At 45.7% G+C, this 26,533-nt stretch overlaps 1 protein-coding gene across 1 annotated transcript in view; it reads left to right on the forward strand.

The window, feature by feature from the left end:
* LOC142741884 (fibrinogen-like protein 1) overlaps positions 1-26,533 on the forward strand; it is an 84,957-nt gene that overhangs the window by 35,472 nt on the left and 22,952 nt on the right. The window contains exon 2 of the mRNA XM_075851206.1: positions 8,236-8,451. Coding sequence (XP_075707321.1) covers positions 8,391-8,451 — 61 coding nt within the window. The 5' untranslated portion in view covers positions 8,236-8,390. The remainder of the gene's footprint in view (positions 1-8,235; positions 8,452-26,533) is intronic.

Raw genomic sequence — 26,533 nt, forward strand, 5'->3', positions numbered from 1 at the left:
TTATAGAACAATTCTAGTGACTATCTCGAGAAAACAGCAGGATATATTCTACATGGTATATAATAAACGTGCTGTGTCTGTTTCCAGAAAATACTGCATCAAACCTGATTTTCCTTAAAGGGGTATTCTGACAATAGGCTATGCCATAAATGATTGATCAGTAGAGGCCCAACAGTGTTCCCTGCTATTCCTGAGAGTCAGGGCCCCGTGTCCCCCATTGCAGTTTTTTTTTGTTTGTGTTTTTCAAATCTGTTTTTATTAAAGTTTACTCAACATACATGCAGTGTAAATAATCTGTAAATAATGTTAAGGATCTGCCAGGCACAGCTTCTGTATCCACGCCCATAGGTAATCAGTCTGCACCTGCTTCTATGTCTGTGAGACTGACTCCATCTTCCACCACTCAGGATGGCAGGCTTAGGAGTGGAAGAGCCTATCACAGCCTGGCCAGACGGAGCTAGCTCCCGCCCTCTGTCTATTTATACCTGCCTTTCCTGTTCCTCCTTGCTTGTGATTCTTCTCTGTTGGTTTCCTGGCCCTGCTGCAGCTTCTTGTACTACTTGTCCCTGCTTCGTATTGACCCTGGCTTACTGACTACTCTTCTGCTCTGCGTTTGGCACCTCGTACTCTCCTGGTTTGACTCGGCTTGTTCACTACTCTCCTGCTCTGCGTTTGGCACCTCGTACTCTCCTGGTTTGACTCGGCTCGTTAGTTCTGTGTTTCCTTGTCTGTTGTCTGTCGTGCACTTACTGAGTGTAGGGACCGTCGCCCAGTTGTACCCCGTCGCCTAGGGCGGTTCGTTGCAAGTAGGCAGGGACTGAGTGGCGGGTAGATTAGGGCTCACTTGTCTGTTTCCCTATCCCTGTCATTACACCTCGCAGGGTAGCATGTGTAGATAAGAAAAACGTAATACTTGCGTAAGCTGTAAAACATATAGCCACATACATTAAATAGACGTATAAATGAGTATTCCAGAACAACAGACTACCCAAGATCCCCATTGCAGTTTGAAGCACAGGAAAATAACTGGAGAAGCGGTGGAAGTTTGTCGTTCTTGGGGAGTTACAGAAATAGCAGAGCAATCGTCATTCACACGACAGGATCTGAGTGTCGGCCGGGAAAATCGGCCGTTTTTGCCCGATTTTCGCGGCCGGTTTGCATCCGTTCCGGGCCGTGTTGCCATTTTTACCGGCCGATTTGGACCCGATTTGCATCCGTTTTTTTCCCTGTCTGTTTTAAAATCGGATGAATTTCATTTAAATTTGTTGCCACACACAACCCTTTGTAGATAATGCCACAGCCCCCCTGGTAGGTAATGCCACCCAGCCCCCTGTAGGTAATGCCACACAGCCCCCTGTTGGTAATGCCACACAGCCCCCTGTAGGTGATGCCACACAGCCCCCTGTAGGCGATGCCACACAGCCCCCTGCAGGTGATGCCACCCTGCCCCCTGTAGGCGATGCCACCCTGCCCCCTGTAGGTGATGTAACCCAGCCCCCTGTAAGAATGCCACCCTGTCCCCTGTAGGTAATGCCACCCAGCTCCCTGTATGTAATGCCACCCAGCCCCCTGTAGGTAATGCCACCAAATCCCCTGTAGGTAATGCCACCAAGTCCCCTGTAGGCGATGCCACACAGCCCCCTGCAGGTGATGCCACCCTGCCCACTGTAGGCGATGCCACCCTGCCCCCTGTAGGTGATGCCACCCTGCCCCCTGTAGGTGATGCCACCCTGCCCCCTGTAGGTGATGCCACCCAGCCCCCTGTAGGTGATGCCACCCAGCCCCCTGTAGGTGATGCCACACAGCCCCCTGTAGGTTGCACCCATCCCCCCCCCCCTTCCAGGAGAAGTCACTGACTTCAATGTCCATATATGGACAGTGTAGTCACTGACTTCTCCTGGAGAGGAATTCCCTGCCACAGGTCGAGAATTCCGCTTCAGAAGTGAGTGACGTCACTGTGTCCATATATGGACAGCTTAGTCACTCACTTCTCCTGTAGCGGAATGCCCGGCCATAGAGTCGGGGATTCCGCTGCAGAAGTGAGTGACATCGCTGTGTCCATATATGGACAGCTTAGTCACTCACTTCTCCTGTAGCGGAATCCCCGGCCATAGAGTCGGGGATTCCGCTGCAAAAGTGAGTGACTTCGCTGTGTCCACGCACTTCTCCTGTAGCGGAATCCCCAATCCCCGGCCGGGGATTGGGGATTCCGACTCCTACAGGGAGCAAGAAAAGACCCTCCTCCTCACATGCACTCTGCACTGTGAGGAGGAGAGAGAGTGCGCGAGCGACGGTAGACCCGGCCATCACTCGGGACACATTCCGGTGATGGCCGTGTATTACCCGGCCCCATAGACTTCTATGGGAGCCGGGCGGCCGGGTACCCGGCCGAAAATAGGGCATGTCCCATTTTTGGACGGCCGGTTTTCCCGGCCGTCAAAAGATCGGTCGTGTGTATAGCCCCATTAGGGATCTATTGTTCCTAATGCAGCCGGTTGCCGGCCGATTTATGAACCGGGAAACCCTGTCGTGTGAATTCCGCCTTAGTCTATACACGTGGTAGACTCTCCTAGCTGCCTCTTTTCCTCCCCTTTAAACCAGCAATGGGTGATTTATTTCTGCAAACTCTCTGTATTAGAAGAAGCTTCACTAGAGTCCTTCTAAGACTTTTCTCAAATTGAAGTCACAGTTTAACAATTGAAAGGTGTCATAATCAGAAGCAGCCCACACTGTCGCCGGCAGAGTAAAATGAGTTAGTAGGAAAGAGGTTAGCAACATAGTCCAGCCCATTTCTATCAAAATCTTAAAAATTCCAAGAATCTGACTCAGGAGAGGGGCAATGCGGCAGCATACTTTTTAAACATTAAGAACATACCCTTAGGATATGTCATCAACATGTGATTGGTGTGGATCTGATCACTGAGCCTCCATTAAACACAAATACAAAGGGGACCCCATTCCAATTACAGTGAATGATCTGAGCTGCAGTACGGGGTGGGACAAGCTGTCAATACAAGCAGGCAGTGGCGTAACTACCGCCGTAGCAGCCGTAGCGGCTGCTATGGGGCCCGTGGCATGAGGGGGCCCGTGTCGCCCGCTGGGACGGGCCCCCACCATGGCCGGAGGCTCCGCTAGCAGCCGCTATGGCTGCTACAGCGGGACGCCACTGAAGACTACGGCAGAGCAGGGAGGTATCTCCCCGCTCTGCCATTAAACAAAAGACATGTATCCCCTATCCACAGGATAGGGGATACATGTGTGATCGCTGGCAACGATAAGGAGAACAGGGGACTCGGACTTCCGGGGTCTGTGTCGGCAGCTCCGTAGAAATGAATGGAGCGCCGGGAGCGCTTGTGCGCATGTGTGACCCGCGCTCCTTTCATTTTTATTGAGCTGTGCAGACGCCGGAAGTCAGAGGTTAGTCATGGTGAATTTCGGGGGACTTTCTCCCTATCAATGGCAGCGATCACACATGTATCCCCTATCCTGTGGATAGGGGATGCATGTTATTTGTAGCACACACTGTAGGTCGCATTTTTTGGGGGGGTTGGGGACGCTGTATGGCGTTCCCTACAGGGGGGGGCTGTATGGCGTTCCCTACAGGGGGGGGCTATATGGCGTTCCCTACAGGGGGGGGCTGTATGGCGTTCCATACAGGGGGGCGCTGTATGGCGTACCCTACAGGGGGGGCACTGTATGGCGTACCCTACAGGGGGGGCGCTGTATGGCGTATCCTACAGGGGGGCGCTGTATGGCGTACCCTACAGGGGGGGCTGTATGGCGTTCCCTACAGAGGGAGGCTGTATGGCGTTCCCTACAGGGGGGACTGTATGGCGTTATCGCCATACAGTCCCCCCTGTAGATAACGCCATACAGTCCCCCCTGTAGGTAACGCCATACAGTCCTCCCTGTAGGTAACGCCATATAGTCCCCCCTGTAGATAACGCCATACAGTCCCCCCTGTAAGTAACGCCATACAGCCCGCCCCCCTGTAGGTAACGTCATACAGCCCCCCCCTGTAGGTAACGCCATACAGTCCCCCTCTGTAGATGACGCCATACAGCCCCCTCTGTAGATGACACCATACAGCCCCCTCTGTAGATGACGCCATACAGCCCCCTCTGTAGATAACGCCATACAGTCCCCCTCTGTAGATGATGCCATACAGTCCCCCTCTGTAGATGATGCCATACAGCCCCCTCTGTAGATAACGCCAAAAAGTCCCCCTGTAGATATCTACAAAGGGGGCTGTATGGCGTTATCTACAGGGGGGGCTGTATGGCATTATCTACAGGGGGGGCTGTATGGCGTTATCTACAGGGGGACTGTATGGCATTATCTACAGGGGGGACTGTATGGCGTTATCTACAGGGGGACTGTATGGCGTTATCTACAGGGGGGCTGTATGGCGTTATCTACAGGGGGGACTGTATGGCGTTATCTACAGAGGGGGCTGTATGGCGCTATCTACAGGGGGGCTGCATGGCGTTATCTACAGGGGGGCTGTATGGCGTTATATACAGGGGGGCTGTATGGCGTTATCTACAGGGGGGACTGTATGACGTTATCTACAGGGGGGCTGTATGGCGTTATCTACAAGGGGGGCTGTCAAAAAGGCACTATCTACAAGGTGGGGGGTTGTGTGACACCCAGGGGAGGGGGGGCCCCAGTCAAAAGTTTGCTATGGGGCCCAGTCTTTCCTAGTTACGCCCCTGCAAGCAGGGGTGGGAAAAGCTCTCTAGGTGCCCAAGGCAAGTGTTTCAGAATACCAGAATACAATCCTCCCTAAACTTGGTCCCAAAGTTCAATATGATTCTGTTCAGCTGTCAGATGGACAATCGTTTGTTTAAATGCACCCTGTCAGCATCCTTTCACCCCTTAATGCCTCATTTCCCTTAATCCTCATCCCATCCTGACATGGATTTCCATCAACCAGAGGGCAGCTCTGCCCAAAAGAACCAAATAGAACCACCCATGAGGTAATAGTTATGCTGACTATGATGCCACAACATTTTGGGGGTCCTCCCCCCTTCCTCAAGTGTGACAACTGAGGAGGGGGGGCCTCCGAAACATCAGGGTGTGTTCTAGTCCAAGGGAGTGACAGGACACTGGCGTGAGGAAAGATTGCCTCGGTGACCATATGCTTCAAAACTTATATTGCATGTATGGACTGTTAAATATCTTGTACTATTGACCCAATAAATGTATCTTTTTGAAAAAAAAGTATAAAAGCAAAAGATGGAAACAATATTGCATGTGTTATCCATTAACTTGAAACAGTGTTTGAATATAACATGAAGCTGCTATTAACACATGCTACACACCAATGTAGCTGCAGAGAGACACATACACAGACGCTGCTGCAGCTTCTAGTAAGAATGTCCTCCATGCTGCATAATTTCCTCCACGCTTCTGCTGCTGCTTATATATGTGGGATAGGTAGAGATGGAAGAGCAGGATTTATCTCTTCTCCTCTTTTCAGGTATGGCAGACATCATAGCAGCTATGCTCAATCTACTCTGGAGCTGTGCGCAGGGAATACTGACAATTAGAAATAGGGCCTATAAAGTGGAAATATGTAATAATGATACAAGCATGGCCGCCATGAGAAATATCTGGACCCCTGAATTTCCAATTATATCCATCAACCTTCATCTTGTACCCTGCTGGTTACGTTTGGCGGGCACCTGAAGAAAGCTGTCAACTTCTTCCTAAGCACAGTGAAATAAAGGTGAATAATATGATCTGTATGTATCCTCTAAAGTCCATGCTATAATATATATGAATACTGAATGGGGCTTATTTATATACACATCGTTCAGCAATTACAATAAAACCACTGAAGTGAATACAGTGAATAACATTGATTTTGTTACAATGGCATCTGTCAAGGGGTGGGATATTTTAGGCAGCAAGTGCACAGTCAGTTCTTGAAGTTGATGTGTTGGAAGCTGAAAAAATGGCCAAACATAAGGATCTTTTTGGGCTAGATAACTACAGATAGGCAGGATTAGTGTTTTGCTAAACACGAGATCCTCACAGTGGAATCCACAGCAGCAGCAGCTGAAGCTGTATCAGCTCCTGGCACGTACTGGGCTTGATAAAGCAGCTGACCTGCTAATAAGAGAGCTGCACAGAGATCTCTATAGCAGCAGTAGCTGAAATACAAGAGATTCATCTAGAGGAACTCCTAGAGCAGCTGCTCATGCTGCATCAGTTCCTGGCACACACCTTGTGACAAGGAGGGTACCGGTCCCAACTTGGAACTAAAATATTTAAACATAATATTTTTTGAAAAAATATAAAAAAATATAAAAATATAAAAATAAATAAAAACCAGGAAAATTCTAAAATAAAATATAAATACTAGAGTGTGATGGTATTAACCATTTAAATCTCATCCTTGTCCTATCTGAACTTATTACATATGTCAATGTAAAGTGCACAAGCGCTAGTGAACGAACTTTATGGATACAATTGTATCACTATCTTAAATTGTTAAAAAGTGAAATAAATCTCACATTAAAGGTTAGGCTCTAACCAAAAAAATTCCCATTGGTATTCATCCAGTGAAAAACATAAGGATCTGAGTGACTTTGACAAGAGCCAAATTGTGATGGCTAGATGACTGGGTCTGAGCATCTCCAAAACAGCAAGTCTTGTGGGGTGTTCCTGTTATACAGCACTTATTCCCTACTGCAAAATTGCCCAAGGCAGGACAACAGGTTAACCCGCAACAGGGTCATGGGCATCCAAGGCTCACTGATGCACATTGGGAGCGAAGGCTAGCCTGTCTAGTTTAGTCACAGTATAGCTACTGTACACAGATTAAGTTAATGCTGGCTATAATAGAAAGGTGTCAGAACACACAATGAATCGCAGCTTACTGAGTTTAGGGCTGCATAGCCGCAAACCTGTCAGAGTGACTATGCTGACTCCTGTTCACAGGCGAAAACGGCTAGAATGGGCATGTGAGCATCAGAACTGGATCATGGAGCAATGGAAGAAGTAGGGGTGGTCTGATGAACCCATTTTTCTTTGACATCATGTGGACAGCAGTGTGTGTCTCCATCATATAACTGGGGAAGAGATGGATGCACTTTGGGATGAAGGCATGTTGCGGAGGCAGTGTGATGCTCTGGGCAATGTTCTGATTGGAAACCTTGGGTCATGTAACTAATGTGGATGTTACTTTAACACATACCACCTACCTAAACATTGTTATAGACTAAGTACACATGGCAACAGTATTGCCTAATGGCAGTGGCTTCTTTCAGCAGGATAATGGGCCATGCCACACTGCAAAAATTGTTTATGAATGATTTGAGGAACATGATAAAGAGTTCAAGGTGTTGATTTGCCCTCCAAATTCCTCAGATCTCAATCTAATCTACCGTCTATGGGATGTGCTGGAAAATAAGTCCTATCCATGGAGGACCCACCTCACAACTTACAGGACTGAAAGGAACTGCTGATGATGTCTTAGTGCCAGATACCACAGGACATCCTCAGAGGTCTTGTGGAGTCCATGCCACAACAGGTCACAGCTGTTTTGTCAGCATGAGGTGGACCTAGACAATAAAGCCAGGTGGTTTTGTTATGGCTGAGCAGTGCATACACTTATGTGAAATACAGGGGACCATGTTGGGAATTAGGTTTGCCTATTAAATATGTCCCTTTTATTTTATAAGTGGAACTTTGTAACTCCCATGAGTAGCATGTGGTGGCAGCACACAGGTGAGTTTGAGACCATAATTTGCCTGGGCCCCTGACAGTCGTACCACCTGTACTGCCCCTCTGCCTGGTAGAAGAGTTTAAAAAAAAAAAAGGGGGGAATTTCCACCCTTACAATAGGGATTAGATGGATGGATATGACTGCAGGACCAGACTACACAGGGTTTTATTTTTAACCTGTTACCATGAAGACACATGGGTCTGTATTTGAGCTGTAGACCCAAAATGCTAGAAGAATTTTAATTAAGACTATTTACAAACGTGCTTAATTTTTACATTTAGATACATTGAAACGATAACAAAATGGTTTCAAATGTGGAAAATATATTAGTTAAAAATAGTCAATAACAAACATCATTATTACTCAAAAAGTAGAATAACGTCATTAAACACTACCGAACACAAATTCATTAAAGAGTTGTTTTGTATATCGCACAATAAACCATTAAAGTGTCAACCCTTTTATAATTAATACTAAATACTTGAGTCTTGTTATTGCAGAAATCGTTGGTACCTGCTAACAAGATGGTGGTCTGTAGCTGAGTACACATTGTGACATTATAAGATGACATCATTATAATTCTGTGTCCTCCTGTGGTGGCCTGTAGCTGAGTGCACATTGTGACATCACAAGATTCTATCATAGAAATGCTGCCATGTGTAAGCCGGATGCTCACAGATCAGGAGATGAAGAAAAGAACAGAGGGCAGAATACAGGTAACTCCATCATATAAGACAAGATCTGCAGGATGAAAGATTAGATTGCAATAGAATTTATTATTATCATTGTAGAACACTGGCCACAAGTATTAAAATATCGAATAATATGGTACCAACATACTTTAAGTATGGACAAAAAGTATATGACTGTGTTGCTTAACCTATAAGATTATTAAATGGGATGGGAGGTGTCCCTTACAATTAATGGCTAGAAAAATTTGGCTTGTTCAGCTTGGAAAAAAAGACGTCTTAGGCCCCATGCACACGAACGTAAAAACGCCCGTAATTACGGCCCGTAATTACGGGCCCATAGACTTCTATTGGCCACGGGTACCTCCCCGTATGCTTACTGGAAGGTGCCCGTGCCGTTAAAAAATATAGAACATGTCCTATTTCAGGCCGTAATTACGGCACGGGCAGCCCATAGAAGTCTATGGCGCTCTTGTAATTACGGGTGACTATGTGTGTGCACCCGTAATTATGGGAGAGTTGCTAGGCGACGTCAGTAAATAGTCTCTGTCCAGGGTGCTGAAAGAGTTAAACGATCGGCAGTAACTCTTATAGCACCCGGGACAGCGGCTACCGATCACAATATAGATCAACGTGTAAAACAAATAGAAGTTCATACTCACCCAGAACTCCCTGCTTCTTTCTCCAGTCCGGCCTCCCGGGATGACGTTTCAGCCCATGTGACCGCTGCAGCCAATCACAGGCCAATCACAGGCTGCAGCGGTCAGATGGACTTCCGCGTCATCCAGGGAGGTCGGGCTGGATGTCGAAAGAAGGACGCGTCACCAAGAAAACGGCCGGGTAAGTATGAATTTCTTTTACTTTTACTACGGAAAGGGCTGCCCCTTCTCTTTATCCTGCACTGATAGAGAGAAGGGGCTGTCGATTAGTGCAGTGCCATTTTGCAGCGAAAACGTGCCCGTAAATACGGGTGGAATACTGGTGACACCGGACCCGTATTTACAGGCACAGGTCCATAAATACTGGTGCAATATGGGTCGAATACGTGTGACCAAGGACCCGTATTTACGCCAGTATTTACGGGAGGAAAAAAATATGTTCCTGTGCATGAGGCCTTAGAAGTGATCATATTAACATGTATTAGTACTGTATATGTGTGGTCAATATAAAGAACTAGCACATAATCTGCTCTTTTCAAGGACTTTACAAAGGACATGGAGACATTTATTGCGTGTGGAAGAAACACGTTTCAAACATCAATATAGGAAAGGGTTCTTTACAGAATGCCCTACCCCAAAAGGTAGTAATGGCAAATACTATGTCAACATTTAAAAAAGTGCTAGATATTTATTTACTGAGGATCATAACTAATCTAGCAATGAAAGACATGTATTTAATTGAGAAAGATTTAACTAAATGGACCTGTGTCTTTTTTTTAACCTATGTAACTATTAAACTATGTAACTTTAGTTCTGTAATTGAGACTTTAATATGGATGTTAAATATGCTTAGTTAATCTTGTAACTAGCTTAACATAAAGCTCTACGTTGAAATTACTAAAATTTTCCTGGAAATCCTGGGCTGCTTTTTTTAAAATAGAAACAATAAGTGATATCAGCTCTATTCTAGTTAATCAGTGCAGTGTAGTAGTGTGCTGTCAGTGTAAGATTAGCAGTGTGATGTTTATTAAAGGGGTTGTGCAAGATTAGAAAAGGGGTCCGTTTTTTCCTCAGAAACAGCGCAACTCTTGTCCATGGGCTATATATGGGTGCTATCCTGCACTCACAGCACACTACTACACTGCTATCCTGCACTCACAGCACACTACTACACTGCTATCCTGCACTCACAGCACACTACTACACTGCAATCCTGCACTCACAGCACACTACTACACTGCACTGACAGCACACTGCAATCCTGCACTCACAGCACACAACTACACTGCACTGACAGCACACTGCAATCCTGCACTCACAGCACACTACTACACTGCACTGACAGCACACTACTACACTGCACTCACAGCACACTGCTATCCTGCACTCACAGCGTACTACTACACTGCACTCACAGCGCACTACTACACTGCTATCCTGCACTCACAGCGCACTACTACACTGCACTGACAGCACACTGCAATCCTGCACTCACAGCACACTACTACACTGCACTGACAGCCCACTACTACACTGCTATCCTGCACTCACAGCGTACTACTACACTGCACTCACAGCGCACTACTACACTGCTATCCTGCACTCACAGCGCACTACTACACTGCACTGACAGCACACTGCAATCCTGCACTCACAGCACACTGCTATCCTGCACTCACAGCGCACTACTACACTGCACTCACAGCACACTACTACACTGCACTCACAGCACACTGCAATCCTGCACTCACAGCACACTGCTATCCTGCACTCACAGCGCACTACTACACTGCACTGACAGCACACTGCAATCCTGCACTCACAGCACACTGCTATCCTGCACTCACAGCGCACTACTACACTGCACTCACAGCACACTACTACACTGCACTGACAGCACACTGCAATCCTGCACTCACAGCACACTGCTATCCTGCACTCACAGCGCACTACTACACTGCACTAACAGCACACTACTACACTGCTATCCTGAACTCACAGCACACTACTACACTGCTATCCTGCACTCACAGCACACTACTACACTGCTATCCTGCACTCACAGCACACTACTACACTGCTATCCTGCACTCACAGCACACTACTACACTGCTATCCTGCACTCACAGCACACTACTACACTGCTATCCTGCACTCACAGCACACTACTATACTGCTATCCTGCACTCACAGCACACTACTACACTGCACTCACAGCAAACTGCTATCCTGCACTCACAGCACACTGCTATCCTGCACTCACAGCACACTGCAATCCTGCACTCACAGCACACTGCTATCCTGCACTCACAGCACACTACTACACTGCACTCACAGCAAACTGCTATCCTGCACTCACAGCACACTGCTATCCTGCACTCACAGCACACTGCAATCCTGCACTCACAGCACACTGCTATCCTGCACTCACAGCACACTACTACACTGCACTCACAGCAAACTGCTATCCTGCACTCACAGCACACTGCTATCCTGCACTCACAGCACACCACTACACTGCACTGACAGCACACTGCAATCCTGCACTCACAGCACACTACTACACTGCACTGACAGCACACTACTATCCTGCACTCACAGCACACTGCTATCCTGCACTCACAGCACACTACTACACTGCACTCACAGCAAACTGCTATCCTGCACTGACAGCACACTACTACACTGCTATCCTGCACTCACAGCACACTACTACACTGCTATCCTGCACTCACAGCGCACTACTACAGTGCACTCACAGCGCACTACTACACTGCACTCACAGCACACTACTACACTGCTATCCTGCACTCACAGCACACTACTACACTGCTATCCTGCACTCACAGCACACTACTACACTGCTATCCTGCACTCACAGCACACTACTACACTGCTATCCTGCACTCACAGCACACTACTACACTGCTATCCTGCACTCACAGCACACTACTACACTGCTATCCTGCACTCACAGCACACTACTACACTGCTATCCTGCGCTCACAGCACACTACTACACTGCTATCCTGCACTCACAGCACACTACTACACTGCTATCCTGCACTCACAGCACACTACTATACTGCTATCCTGCACTCACAGCACACTACTACACTGCACTCACAGCAAACTGCTATCCTGCACTCACAGCACACTGCTATCCTGCACTCACAGCACACTGCAATCCTGCACTCACAGCACACTGCTATCCTGCACTCACAGCACACTACTACACTGCACTCACAGCAAACTGCTATCCTGCACTCACAGCACACTGCTATCCTGCACCCACAGCACACTACTACACTGCACTGACAGCACACTGCAATCCTGCACTCACAGCACACTACTACACTGCACTGACAGCACACTACTATCCTGCACTCACAGCACACTGCTATCCTGCACTCACAGCAGACTACTACACTGCACTCACAGCAAACTGCTATCCTGCACTCACAGCACACTACTACACTGCTATCCTGCACTCACAGCACACTACTACACTGCACTCACAGCAAACTGCTATCCTGCACTCACAGCACACTGCTATCCTGCACTCACAGCACACTGCAATCCTGCACTCACAGCACACTGCTATCCTGCACTCACAGCACACTACTACACTGCACTCACAGCAAACTGCTATGCTGCACTCACAGCACACTGCTATCCTGCACTCACAGCACACTGCAATCCTGCACTCACAGCACACTGCTATCCTGCACTCACAGCACACTACTACACTGCACTCACAGCAAACTGCTATCCTGCACTCACAGCACACTGCTATCCTGCACTCACAGCACACCACTACACTGCACTGACAGCACACTGCAATCCTGCACTCACAGCACACTACTACACTGCACTGACAGCACACTACTATCCTGCACTCACAGCACACTGCTATCCTGCACTCACAGCACACTACTACACTGCACTCACAGCAAACTGCTATCCTGCACTGACAGCACACTACTACACTGCTATCTTGCACTCACAGCACACTACTACACTGCTATCCTGCAATCACAGCGCACTACTACAGTGCACTCACAGCGCACTACTACACTGCACTCACAGCACACTACTACACTGCTATCCTGCACTCACAGCACACTACTACACTGCTATCCTGCACTCACAGCACACTACTACACTGCTATCCTGCACTCACAGCACACTACTACACTGCTATCCTCCACTCACAGCACACTACTACACTGCTATCCTGCACTCACAGCACACTACTACACTGCTATCCTGCGCTCACAGCGCACTACTACAGTGCACTCACAGCGCACTACTACACTGCACTCACAGCACACTACTACACTGCTATCCTGCACTCACAGCACACTACTACACTGCTATCCTGCACTCACAGCACACTACTACACTGCTATCCTGCACTCACAGCACACTACTACACTGCTATCCCGCACTCACAGCACACTACTATACTGCTATCCTGCACTCACAGCACACTACTAGACTGCACTCACAGCAAACTGCTATCCTGCACTCACAGCACACTGCTATCCTGCACTCACAGCACACTGCAATCCTGCACTCACAGCACACTGCTATCCTGCACTCACATACACTACTACACTGCACTCACAGCAAACTGCTATCCTGCACTCACAGCACACTGCTATCCTGCACCCACAGCACACAACTACACTGCACTGACAGCACACTGCAATCCTGCACTCACAGCACACTACTACACTGCACTGACAGCACACTACTATCCTGCACTCACAGCACACTGCTATCCTGCACTCACAGCAGACTACTACACTGCACTCACAGCAAACTGCTATCCTGCACTCACAGCACACTACTACACTGCTATACTGCACTCACAGCACACTACTACACTGCACTCACAGCAAACTGTTATCCTGCACTCACAGCACACTGCTATCCTGCACTCACAGCACACTGCAATCCTGCACTCACAGCACACTGCTATCCTGCACTCACAGCACACTACTACACTGCACTCACAGCAAACTGCTATCCTGCACTCACAGCACACTACTACACTGCTATCCTGCACTCACAGCACACTACTACACTGCTATCCTGCACTCACAGCACACTACTACAGTGCACTCACAGCGCACTACTACACTGCACTCACAGCACACTACTACACTGCTATCCTGCACTCACAGCACACTACTACACTGCTATCCTGCACTCACAGCACACTACTACACTGCTATCCTGCACTCACAGCACACTACTACACTGCTATCCTGCACTCACAGCACACTACTATACTGCTATCCTGCACTCACAGCACACTACTACACTGCACTCACAGCAAACTGCTATCCTGCACTCACAGCACACTGCTATACTGCACTCACAGCACACTGCTATCCTGCACTCACAGCACACTACTACACTGCACTCACAGCACACTGCTATCCTGCACTCACAGCACAATGCTATCCTGCACTCACAGCACACCACTACACTGCACTGTCAGCACACTGCAATCCTGCACTCACAGCACACTACTACGCTGCACTGACAGCACACTACTATCCTGCACTCACAGCACACTGCTATCCTGCACTCACAGCAGACTACTACACTGCACTCACAGCAAACTGCTATCCTGCACTCACAGCACACTACTACACTGCTATCCTACACTCACAGCACACTACTACACTGCACTGACAGCACACTACTATCCTGCACTCACAGCGCACTACTACACTGCACTGACAGCCCACTACTACACTGCACTCACAGCACACGGCTATCCTGCACTCACAGCACACTACTATACTGCACTCACAGCACACTGCTATCCTGCACTCAAGGCACACTACTACACTGCACTCACAGCAAACTGCTATCCTGCACTCACAGCACACTACTACACTGCTATCCTACACTCACAGCACACTACTACACTGCACTCACAGTACACTGCTATCCTGCACTCACAGCACACTACTACAGCGCACTCACACACAGTACACTGCTATCCTGCACTCACAGCACACTACTACACGCTATCCTGCACTCATAGCACACTGCTACCCTGCACCCACAGCACACTGCTATCCTGCACACACAGCATACTGCTACCCTTCACCCACAGCACACTGCCACCCTGCACCCACTGCACACTTCTCCCCTGCACCCACAGTACACTGCTACCCTGCACTCACAGCACACTGCAACCCTGCACTCACAGCGCATGGCTACCCTGCACTCACAGCACACTGCTACCCTGCACCCACAGTACACTGCTACTCTACACTGCTGCTACCCACAGTACAGACTGCTACTCTACACTGATAGCACACTGCTATCCTGCACCCACAGCACACTGCTACCCTGCACCCTCAGCACACTGCTACCCTGCACTCTCAGCACACTGCTACCCTGCAACCGCAGTACACTGCTACCCTGCACCTGCAGTACACTGCTACTCTGCACTCACAACAGACTGCTATCCTGCACTCTGCTATAGCACAGTTGCACCTACCATCAGGAACTATGGATTTCCAGCTCATGACAACTTTAAGACATAGGATGGAGATCATCCAGCCATTTTGAATGCAGATTTATTGCAGTCTTTCTGGATATACATGGCGCACCGCAATTCAGGACATACCCAGAACTCAGCTACTATGGACCTAGCTGCCTTGCATGACTATGGGCACCATTAATAAAGTGGAAGCACTGCATGTACATGGAGCCTGGCCACATTTGATATACTCACACCTGGACAGTTTAAAATAATCCACTAATGTAATTTGTACTGTACAAGTACTTGCAAAATATGCCCCTTATGGTCAATTTGGGCCAGGTCTGGCTTAAGGGGTGTGCAACCTGGGAGCTGCACCCTCTCTGCATGTAGGGGGCAGCCACTGGACAGGCCATTTTATGAGCTCTATATCCTTTGCTCCTGGTTACACACATGGAGGAGACAGGAGCAGAGGCAGCTAGAGGAGAGGAGGAAGCTCAGCCCACAGCCCACCCCTGCAAGAAGCCTGTGAGCCTGTGCAGCAGGGGAGAAGGTAAGTGCCTTATGGAGAATCTGTCTGCAGTTTGTGCCTCTATACATGCCTATGTGTGTCTATAAGTGTCTTTGGGTATGTATGTGTGTCCCTACATTTCTATATATGTGTTTCAGTATATATGTCTCTGTGTTTATAAGTGTATATGTTCCAATATGTGTGTGTGTGTCTCTGCATTTCTATATATTTGTCTCTGTATATATGTCTGTGTTTGTAAGTGTATATGTTCCAATATGTGTGTACAAGAATAAATATTGGGATACACTCCTCGATTTGTTGGTGTGGTGCTAGTAAGGGTAGGGACGAAAATCCCACGATATAAGGAAAGATAACCCCAGCGCACACAAAGAGCACAAAGGAGATCAAGATGCAAAGTATATTTAAGTTTTATTGCAACTGCAACAAAAATTGGTAGTATTTTTAATAGTACGTGACTTGATATCTCGCGTACTATTAAAAATACTACCAATTTTTGTTGCAGTTGCAATAAAACTTAAATATACTTTGCATCTTGATCTCCTTTGTGCTTTTTGTGTGTGCTGGGGTCATCTTTCCCAATATGTGTGTATGCGTGTAACGTCTATGGCCACAGCCCATCGTTCTGACTTAAACCTCGACGGCCGTGGCCATGGACATCCTACCTGTGTGCAGCGTTGTCCTCCTGTGAGGCTCCGGCACTCACTTCCGGACATCGAGACGTTGCTGTGAAAACCTTTGGTGAATAAATCTCCTTTTTGTTTTTGAGTGCTGCTTTCTGACTAATATGTTTCTGTGTACCTGTGTCTGTGTGTGTGTGTGTGTGTGTGTGTGTGTGTGTGTGTGTGTGTGTGTGTGTGTGTGTGTGTGTGTGTGTGTGTGTGTATTTATATGTGCCTGTGTGTATATATGTGCCTATGTGGGTATATATGGGTCTGTATGTGAATATATGTGTCTGTATGTATATATATTGTATATGTGTCTCTGTGCATGTATATATATGCCTTTGTGTTAATATGTGCCTTTGTGTATATAAATTTGAATGCAAGTCTATATATGTGATATAAAGCAGAGGCAGACATACCAGTGGTGCAACCTGTGCAGCTAGCAGCACAGGGGATTTGTAGGTGTGGGGGCCCACGTCACTTGAATTCTAGCACTAACTTTTTATCATTGAGTTTTTTAACTGCTGACATTTCTGCATTGTATTCAAATATCCGTCATGAGAAGGGCATTTTAGCAATAGAATCATTTTTGCACTCTAACCCCCATATACCAGCTGAATAAGCAGTCTTTCCTACGAGCTGCATTGATTTTATTCTCCAACATAAAGTTTTTTCTTTTAATAAAACATTTTATAAGCAAATTAGGGTCTGTGCTATGGGCTCTCGCTTTGCCCCTTCATTTGCCAATCTGTACATGGGGAGGTTTGAGGATTTTTAGATTTCAGGTAATCACAATTTTAAACAAAACTTTGTATTTTAACGGCGTTACATAGATGACTTTTTTTTTATCTGGAAAGGGACTGAGATTGAAGCAATACATTTTATGGTATTTTTAAATAGTAAAGATTTTGGGCTTCCTTTTACTCATTCCTTTTCCCCATCAACCGTTGAATTTTTAGACCTGGTCATCAGCAGAGATAATAAGGGGTCAATCCTTAATTACCCAAATGCACTTTAAGGTCCCATGCACACGCCCAGTTGGTAAAAACACAATACACGCCCAGTTGGTAAAACGAGAAAACACGGCCAGTTGTCCATTGAAAAGCTAATTTGCATAAATATAAAATTGCTCATAACTTGGCCAAAAATTATCGTTTTTAAAAAACAACAACTTTGCTGTTATCTAAATTGCAGTGCCGATCACATTCAATAGGAAATAGGGATTTGATAATCTGGTGACAGAGCCTCTTTAAGGGTTAAAATACTTCATCTAACCAGATAGAAGAGACATATTACTCAGCAGTAATTGATTAAACAACTAGGAGGTTCCAGGTAGCCTTAAATAGAGCCTCTTTTCCCAGATGGCAAGTCCTGCATCTCAAGGGAAACAAAAGAGGAAATCTAGGCACAATATGAGTAAAGGTTGTCAGCAACCGTTGCCAGGGGATTCGGACTTGGTGCTTCTGCTCCTCTTGCAGACCTCCTGAACAATCCCTCCATACTGAAGCCAAGGGGTTTCTATCCTGGATTAAGGATCAGTTTACGGACACCTTTCAGGAGATGAAGTCAGCTACTATGCCTAAAAAATCTAAACTAAAATAGGAAATAAAAAGAGACACGGCGCCACATGGTGCAAAGTAAAAGTAAGACAGGGCAAAGGAGCAAACTTTGTTTGAAAAAACGCTCACCTGGCCCAAAAGACACTATGTGTCAAAAGGGTAGTAGTAAGGCTGCTGCTGCCAGGTCCAAATCACATACAAATAAGAATTTGTTGTCCAAGGGATAGTTGTAGAGCATAAAAAATAGGACCAACGGCGCTGCACGGATGGACAGAGGAATGGACGACTTAGATAAACATAAAACAAAATTTAATGGAAGGGCTACGCGTTTCAACACCGAACTGGTGTCTTCATCAGGCCAATATGTTATTGGCCTGATGAAGACACCAGTTCGGTGTTGAAACGCGTAGCCCTTCCATTAAAATGTATTTTATGTTTATCTAAGTCGTCCATTCCTCTGTCCATCCGTGCAGCGCCGTTGGTCCTATTTTTTATGTTCTACAACTAAAAAATCTAAAGGTAGAAAGCGGACGCCATCTTCGCATTATTATATGATGTATCGGAGAATGATCTGGACTCTGATGGGAAAACTTTGGATAATATTTATCTATTACATAAAGACAAGCTCCCGCACTTGCTGAAAGAAGTCAAATTGACTGTCGAGACCGATAAAGATATGTCTCATAAACCTAAAAAGACACAACTTTATTATTTAAAGGTCATCAAAGACAGAGTAACCCTTCTATCCTGTTATTACGGAATGGTTCCAGAAAGATTGTGAAAAACCGGAGAAACGTATCGATCAAGGGGCGATGTTTAAACACACCTACAAAACAGATCCCAAGTTCAGTTCTAACTGGGATGTTCCGCCCAAGGTTGATCTGGCGGTCGTCAGATTTGCAAAGAAGTCTGTGTTTCCTTCAGAGGAATCCTCACTCTTAAAGGATCCAATGGATCGTAGAACGGATTCGATATTAAAATAGCCTACTCATCATCGGTATCGGCGTGTAAAGAGGTATTAGCCTCCATCCCAGTTGCCAGGGCTCTTCGTACATGGCTTAGTCAGCTCTCACAAGATCTAGAAGATGGCATACCGAGAGAGAAGATCTTACATAATATCCCTCTCATGGAAGCAGCTGCAGAGTTTTTATGTGACAAACCGCTGGATGTCTTGAAGTTTTCTTCTAGATCCCTAGCTCTCTCTAATGTGGCGCGTAGAACCCTTTGGATCAAGCAATGGACAGGGGACGTTTCATCCAAGAATAATTTTTGTTCCCTACCATTTCATCCCTCTTCCCTGTTCGGCCCTAAGCTGGGAGACATCCTTAAGTTGATAAATGATGAAAGAGGGATTTCCTTCCCTCCGCGCTCCAAAGAGGCTGCCAAAGAGACCTCCAAAGAGGCCCCTAAGGGTCAAAAATATTTTCGCGGTGGTGACAGGCAGCATAGATCCAAAAGCAAGCAAGGATCTGCCAGACACAGCTTCTGTGTCGACGCCCGTGGTTAGTCAGTCTGCACCTGCTCCTAAGTCTGATCGAGTGACCCCTCCTTCTGCCAATCAGGCTGGGAGGCTGAGGAGTGGGAGAGCCTATCACAGCCTGGCCAGACGGAGCTAGCTCCCGCCCTCTGTCTATTTATACCTTCATTTCCTGCTCCTCCTTTGCCTGTGATTCTCCTGTTTCCTGGCTCTGCTGCTGCTGCTTGAACTATTTTTCCCTGCTTCATATTGACCCTGGCTTACTGACTACTCTCCTGCTCTGCGTTTGGTACCTCGTACACTCCTGGTTTGACTTGGCTCGTTCACTACTCTCCTGCTCTGCGTTTGGTACCTCGTACACTCCTGGTTTGACTCGGCTCGTTCACTTCTCTTGTTGCTCACGGTGTTGCCGTGGGCAACTGCCCCATTTCCCTTAGCTTCTGTGTACCCATGTCTGTTTGTCTGTTGTGCACTTATTGAGCTTAGGGACCGTCGCCCAGTTGTATGCCGTCGCCTAGGACGGGCCGTTGCAAGTAGGCAGGGACTGAGTGGCGGGTAGATTAGGGCTCACCTGTCTGTCTCCCTTCCCCGTCATTACATAATCACAGGCCCATATACCTTTTCTACCCTGGTCCCTCACACAACTATGGACCCCCTTGAGACCCTGGCTCAGCAAATGCAGGGCCTCTCCCTACAGGTCCAAGCCCTGGCTCAGAGGGGCAACCAGCATGATGCTAGTCATGATCCACCATCCAGAATGGCTACTCGTTGGAACTACACACCATTCCAAGAAACAAATTCTGTATAAAGAGAGGAAAAAATCCGGTGGTTCTCAGTCTCATTCAAGACTTCGTTGGAAGAAGTCCCGTATCATCAGCGAGGTCAGGGAGTGTACTCACCTATCTTTGCCATTCCAAAAAAGGAAGACAAGTGGCGGTTAGTGATAGATTTGACATATCTGAACAAATTCTTTGTAAAGAGAAAGTTCAAAATGGAATCCATACAATCGGTCATAAATATTGTCCAAGAAGGAGATTTGCTAGCCACTATCGATCTTCAAGATGCATACCTTCATATCCCGGTCCTGAAAAACACAGGAAATTTCTACGGGTAGCAGTTCTTCTTCATTATCAAGTTTTACATCTTCAATTCACCTGCCTGCTCTTTGGGATAACATCAAAGCCCTAAGTGTTTACGAAGGTAGCGGTGGTACTATCTGCAGTACTACGCATGAAAGGGATCTTCGTATGTCCTTACCTGGATGATTGACTGGTGAGAGCCTCATCAGAAGACATCCTTACAGAGCACCTAAAAGTCACTCTAGACATGCTCATCTCGCACAGTTTCATGATAAACCTCCAAAAGTCTCATATAACACCATGCACCAGGTTGAAGTAGGCTTCATGGTAGACACACGAGAAATGTCGCTGACATTGTCCAGCGACCGGATATATTCTATGCGTCAAGGAGTTGAGCGACTAATATCACTGAGTCACTGCTCCATCCGTCAGGCCATGAGAGTGTTATGCCTTCTAACATCGACTATCGGGCGGTACCCTGGGCAAGGGCACACATCCGAATGTTACAATCCAACATACTGAAAAGTTGGGATAAGAAAGTAGTGTCTCTCGACACCCTAATGTCAAAGTCTTCGAACGTGAGACAAGACCTCCAGTGGTGGCTGGTACGCTACCATCTCAATTGAGGTAGGTCTCTGAGATCAGTTCTTCTGATGCTCCTCACTACGGATGGTTCAGGCTGGGGTGCACATGTGGGAACATCATGGGTGCAAAAGAAATGGTCCAAACATGACAGCTGCCTTTCATCCAACCTGAAAGAACTCAGGGCGATCAAACTAGCCCTGTTACACTTTCAGACTGTATTCCATCATCACGATGTCCAAATTAAGTCAGACAACCTCACCGCAGTTTTTTATGTAAACAAACAGGGGGCACCAGGAGCAATTCCATCAAAAAGGAATGCAGTCAGATCAATGCAGTGAACAGAACACAACCTCCGCATTCCACATTCGAGGAGTGTTGAATCTTAAAGCGGATTGGCGGAGAGGGAATCGGATTCACCCACGAGAGTTGAGCTTGAATCCGGAAGTCTTTCTCCAAATCACTAGGAAGATGGGGAAACCATCTTTAGATGTCATGGCGACCGCGAAGAATACCAAATTAAGGAAGTTCTGCTCCCTCAACAGGTCAGATCACCCATATGCCATGGACAGTCTATCATTAAGTTGGGAAAAGACCTTCATTTATGTCCTTCCCCCCATTCCTCTCATTCCTCGGGTATTGAGGAAAATAAGGGACGAGAAAGTGAAGGCCATAGCAATCATTCCTCATTGGCCCAGAAGGGCATGGTTTCCAGTCGTGTTGAATCTCACGGCAACTTCTGGAAACTTCCATTACGTCCAGATCTCCTACTACAGGAGGGTTGGTTTCATCCCACGTTAGACAGGTTACAGTTGACGGCATGGAAACTGAACGAGTCTCTGAAAAATAAAGGCTTCTCTGATGAGGTAGCCAATTAATTAGCCTCCAGGAAACCCAGTACAATGAAAATATATTCTCGAATATGGTTTATTTTTTCTAAATGGTGTCAGGACAATGACAGGTTACCAGATACAGTGTCCACAGTATTGCAGTTTCTACAAGAGGGATACCCTAAAGGCCTCAAGCCCAATACGTTAAAAGTGCATTTGATGGCCATTAATGCCAATTCAGAGGGGAGGTTCTCTAACCATCCACTGGTAACTAGATTCTTGCAAGCGGTTCAAAAATTAAGGCCATACTATCACAATCCTCTGCTCCCTTGGGAGTTGCCCATTGCTTTGAAACACGTTAGCCGTGCCCCGTTTTAACCACTTCACAGTATAAGCCTTAAGCTTCTCTCATATAAAACCCTATTCTTGATAGCATTTACCTCCGTAAGACGGGTTGGCGAGTTGCAAGCTCTGTCCTGTAAAGAGCCTTATCTTAGGATCTTACCCGAGTGTGTTATCCTTAGAACAATGCCAGGGTTCTTACCAAAAGTACCATCCAGCTCCAACTTGAATAAAGAGATAGTTTTGCCAGTCTTACCATTAGACTCAGCCTCTAATACCCCTAGTGATTCAGAATGCTTAGACGTAAGGAGGTCCCTACTTGCGTATCTGGAAATAACGGCCCCTTTTAGACAATCCGAAGGGTTGTTTCTCCAATTCCAGGGGCCAAATAAGGGGGAAAAAGCCAGCAAAGCTTCAGTTGCTAGATGGCGCAAATAAATCATCAGGGACTGCTACTCCTTGGAAGACCTAGAGTCCCCCTTAGATATTCTGGCCCACTCAACCAGATCCACATCTACATCGTGGGCAGAAAGATGCCATGTCCCCTTGGACCAAGTCTGCAAAGCAGCCACTTGGTCTTCTTTCTAGACCTTGATTAAACATTATAGGCTCGACATATTTTCTTCTGAAGGTTCTGCATTTGGCAAAAAAGTACTAGTGGGAGCAACCAAAGCTTAACCCCCCCCCCCCCCCCCATATTCTCATTGCTTTTTCTGTCCCTTAAGTGTGCTGCCGTAGGACGATCAGGAAGTGGAAAATTTATTACCTGAAATTTTAATTCCCTTAAGTCCGTAGGCTGCACAAGTTTCCCACCATATATACATACTGCTGCATATGTTACGCTTTCTGAAGGGATTTGGGCTCTATTTAAGGCTACCTGGGACCTCCTAATTGTTTAATTAATTACTGCTGAATAATATGTCTCTTCTATCCGGTCAGATGAAGTATCTACGGACTCCAGGAAATGACAATTTCAGGTAATAAATTTTCCACTTTATGTATGTATATGTGTTCCAGTATGTGTGTATATATATATATTTGCATGTATGTCTAAATATGTGCCTTTATGTATGTGCAGTATATATATATTCCAGGATGTGCGTATCTATATATATGTGTTTAAGTTTTTGTTTGTGTAGGGCAGCAATAGAGAGTCCCGCACAGGTCGCCATCCAACCTGATTTGGCCCATGAGACTGTCAGCAAATTTCTGGTATCTTTATAGACACCAACAACTGACCTGTGCAGAAAACAGCACCCAGTGGTAGACACCTTTCTTTTCCCTTTTAACATCTTCATTTTTGTTTTTTCCTCCCCGCCTTCAAAAAGACATAACTTTTTTATTTTGTCGTCTACATAGCCAGGGCCGGTTTTAGACAAAGTGTGGCCCTGGGCAAGGTTAAAATGCTGACTTAGGGCCTGTTCACATCTGCGTCGGGGTTCCATTGATGGCTTCTGTCAGACCTTTCCGTCAGGGGAACCCATGAACGCAAACCAAATGGAAATCATAGCTTCCATTTGCATTACCATTGATTTCAATGGTAATGTTTCCATTGCAAATGGTTTCCGTTTGTCTCAGTTCCTTAACCCCTTCAGGACTGAGCCTGTTTTGGCCTTCAGGATGAAGCCGATTTTTCAAATCTGACATGTGTCACTTTATGTGGTAATAACTCCGGAATGCTTTTACCTATCCAAGCGATTCTGAGACTGTTTTCTCGTGACATATTGTACTTTATGTTAGTGAAAAAATTTGGTTGATAAATTCAATATTTATTTGTAAAAAACACCAAGATTTGGAGAAAATGTGCAAAAATTAGCATTTTTCTAAATTTAAATGTATCTGCTTGTAAAACAGATAGTAATACCACACAAAATACTTACTAGTTAACATTTCCCATATCTCTACTTTATGTTTGCATCGTTTTTTGAACATTCTTTTATTTTTCTAGGACGTTACAAGACTTAGAACTTTAGCAGCGATTTCTCATATTTTCAAGAAAATTTCAAAATGCGATTTTTACAAGGACCAGTTCAGTTCTGAAGTGGCTTTGAGGGCCCTATATATTAGAAAGTCCCCATAAATCACCCCATTTTGAAAACTGCACCCCTCAAAGTATTCAAAACAGCATTCAGAAAGTTACAAATTTAATTTTTTTTTACAAAATTCATTTGTAATAAAAAAAATTCTATACCACAGAAGGTTTTACCCGAGAAATGTAACTTATTATTTATTGCCCAGATTCTGCAGTTTTTAGAAATATCCCATATGTGGCCCTAGTGCGCTAATTTACTGAAATACAGGCCTCAGAAGCAAAGGAGCACCTAGTGGATTTTGGGGCCTCCTTTTTTTAGCATATATTTTAGGTACCATGTCAGGTCTGAAGAGGTCTTGTGGGGCCAAAACAATAAAGACCCCCAAAAATGACCTCATTTTGGAAACTACACCCCTCAGGGAATTTATCTAGGGGTATAGTTAGCATTTTGAACCCACAGTTTTTTTGCTAAATTTATTTGAATTAGTATGTGAAAATGAAAATCTATTTTTTTTCTGAAAAAACGTAGAAATTTTTAATGTTTTCAAGGAATAAAAGAGAAAAAACACCCCGACATATGTAACGCAATTTCTCCTGATTATAGCAATACCCCATATGTGGTAATAAACTGCTGTTTGGTCCCACAGCAGGACTCAGAAGGGAAGGAGCACCATTTGGATTTTGAAATTCTGATTTTGCTGGAATAGTTTTCAGTGCCATGTCGCGTTTGAAATGCACTGGAGGGAACAAAATAGTGGAAACCCCCGGAAAGTGACCCAATTTTGGAAACTACAACCCTCTAGGGGTAAAGTTAGCATTTTGACCCCACGGTTGTTTTGCTGAATTCATTGGAATTATTCTGTAAAGGTAAAAATCTACTTTTTTTCTGAAAAAAGGTAGACATTTTTAATTTTTACAAGGAATAAAGGAGAAAAAGCACCCCAACATTTGTAAAACAATTTCTCCCGATTCCGTAAATATACCATATGTGGTAATAAACTGCTGTTTGGACCCACAGCAAGGCTTAGAAGGGAAGGAGCGCTATTTGGCTTTTGGAGCTCAAATTTAGCTGAAATGGTTTTTGGGTGCCATGTCGCATTTGCAAAGCCCCTGAGAGGCCAAAACAGTGGAAACCACCCAAAAGTGAAAATTACACCACTTAAAACAATCTATCTAGGGATATAGTTGGCATTTAGACCCCACAAGTCTTTTGCAGGATTTATTAGAATTAGGCCGTGAAAATGAATATCAACATTTCTTCCACTAAAATGTTGCATTTTTTTCAATTTCACAAAGGATAAAGGGGAAAAAGCACCCCAATATTTGTAATGCAATTTCTCCCGAGTACGGCAATACCCAACGTGTGGTCATAAATGGTTTTTCATTAGAAAGTAATTAACCCTTTCTGGACTGATACATTTTTTTCTTTTGCTTTTTAGTTTTTTCCTACCAGTGTTCCAGGAGCCACAACTTTTTTATTTTTCAGTCAATAGAGCGGTGTGAGGACTTATTTATTGAGGGACGAGCGGTCGTTTTTATTGGTACCATTTTTTGGTACATACAACTTTTTGAGCACTTTTTATTACATTTTTAGGTAGAGCCAAGGTGAACAAAAAAACTGTGATTTTGCCGTTTTAAATGCTTTATTTTTCACGTGAGACGCTCCATACATCACCCCCCACACTAAGACATGCTATGTCATGGTGCGCGAAGGGGTTAATGCGCAGCGCATGGTGTGGAGTGAAAATTAAAATTTTTCATTCATATGCCATTTTAGTGCACTATATGTTATAACCAGTTTGTGCCACTGAAGACAAATACCTCATAAAATATTAACCGGGTTC

Source organism: Rhinoderma darwinii, chromosome 2, assembly GCF_050947455.1.
Source record: "Rhinoderma darwinii isolate aRhiDar2 chromosome 2, aRhiDar2.hap1, whole genome shotgun sequence".
NCBI lineage: Eukaryota > Metazoa > Chordata > Amphibia > Anura > Rhinodermatidae > Rhinoderma > Rhinoderma darwinii.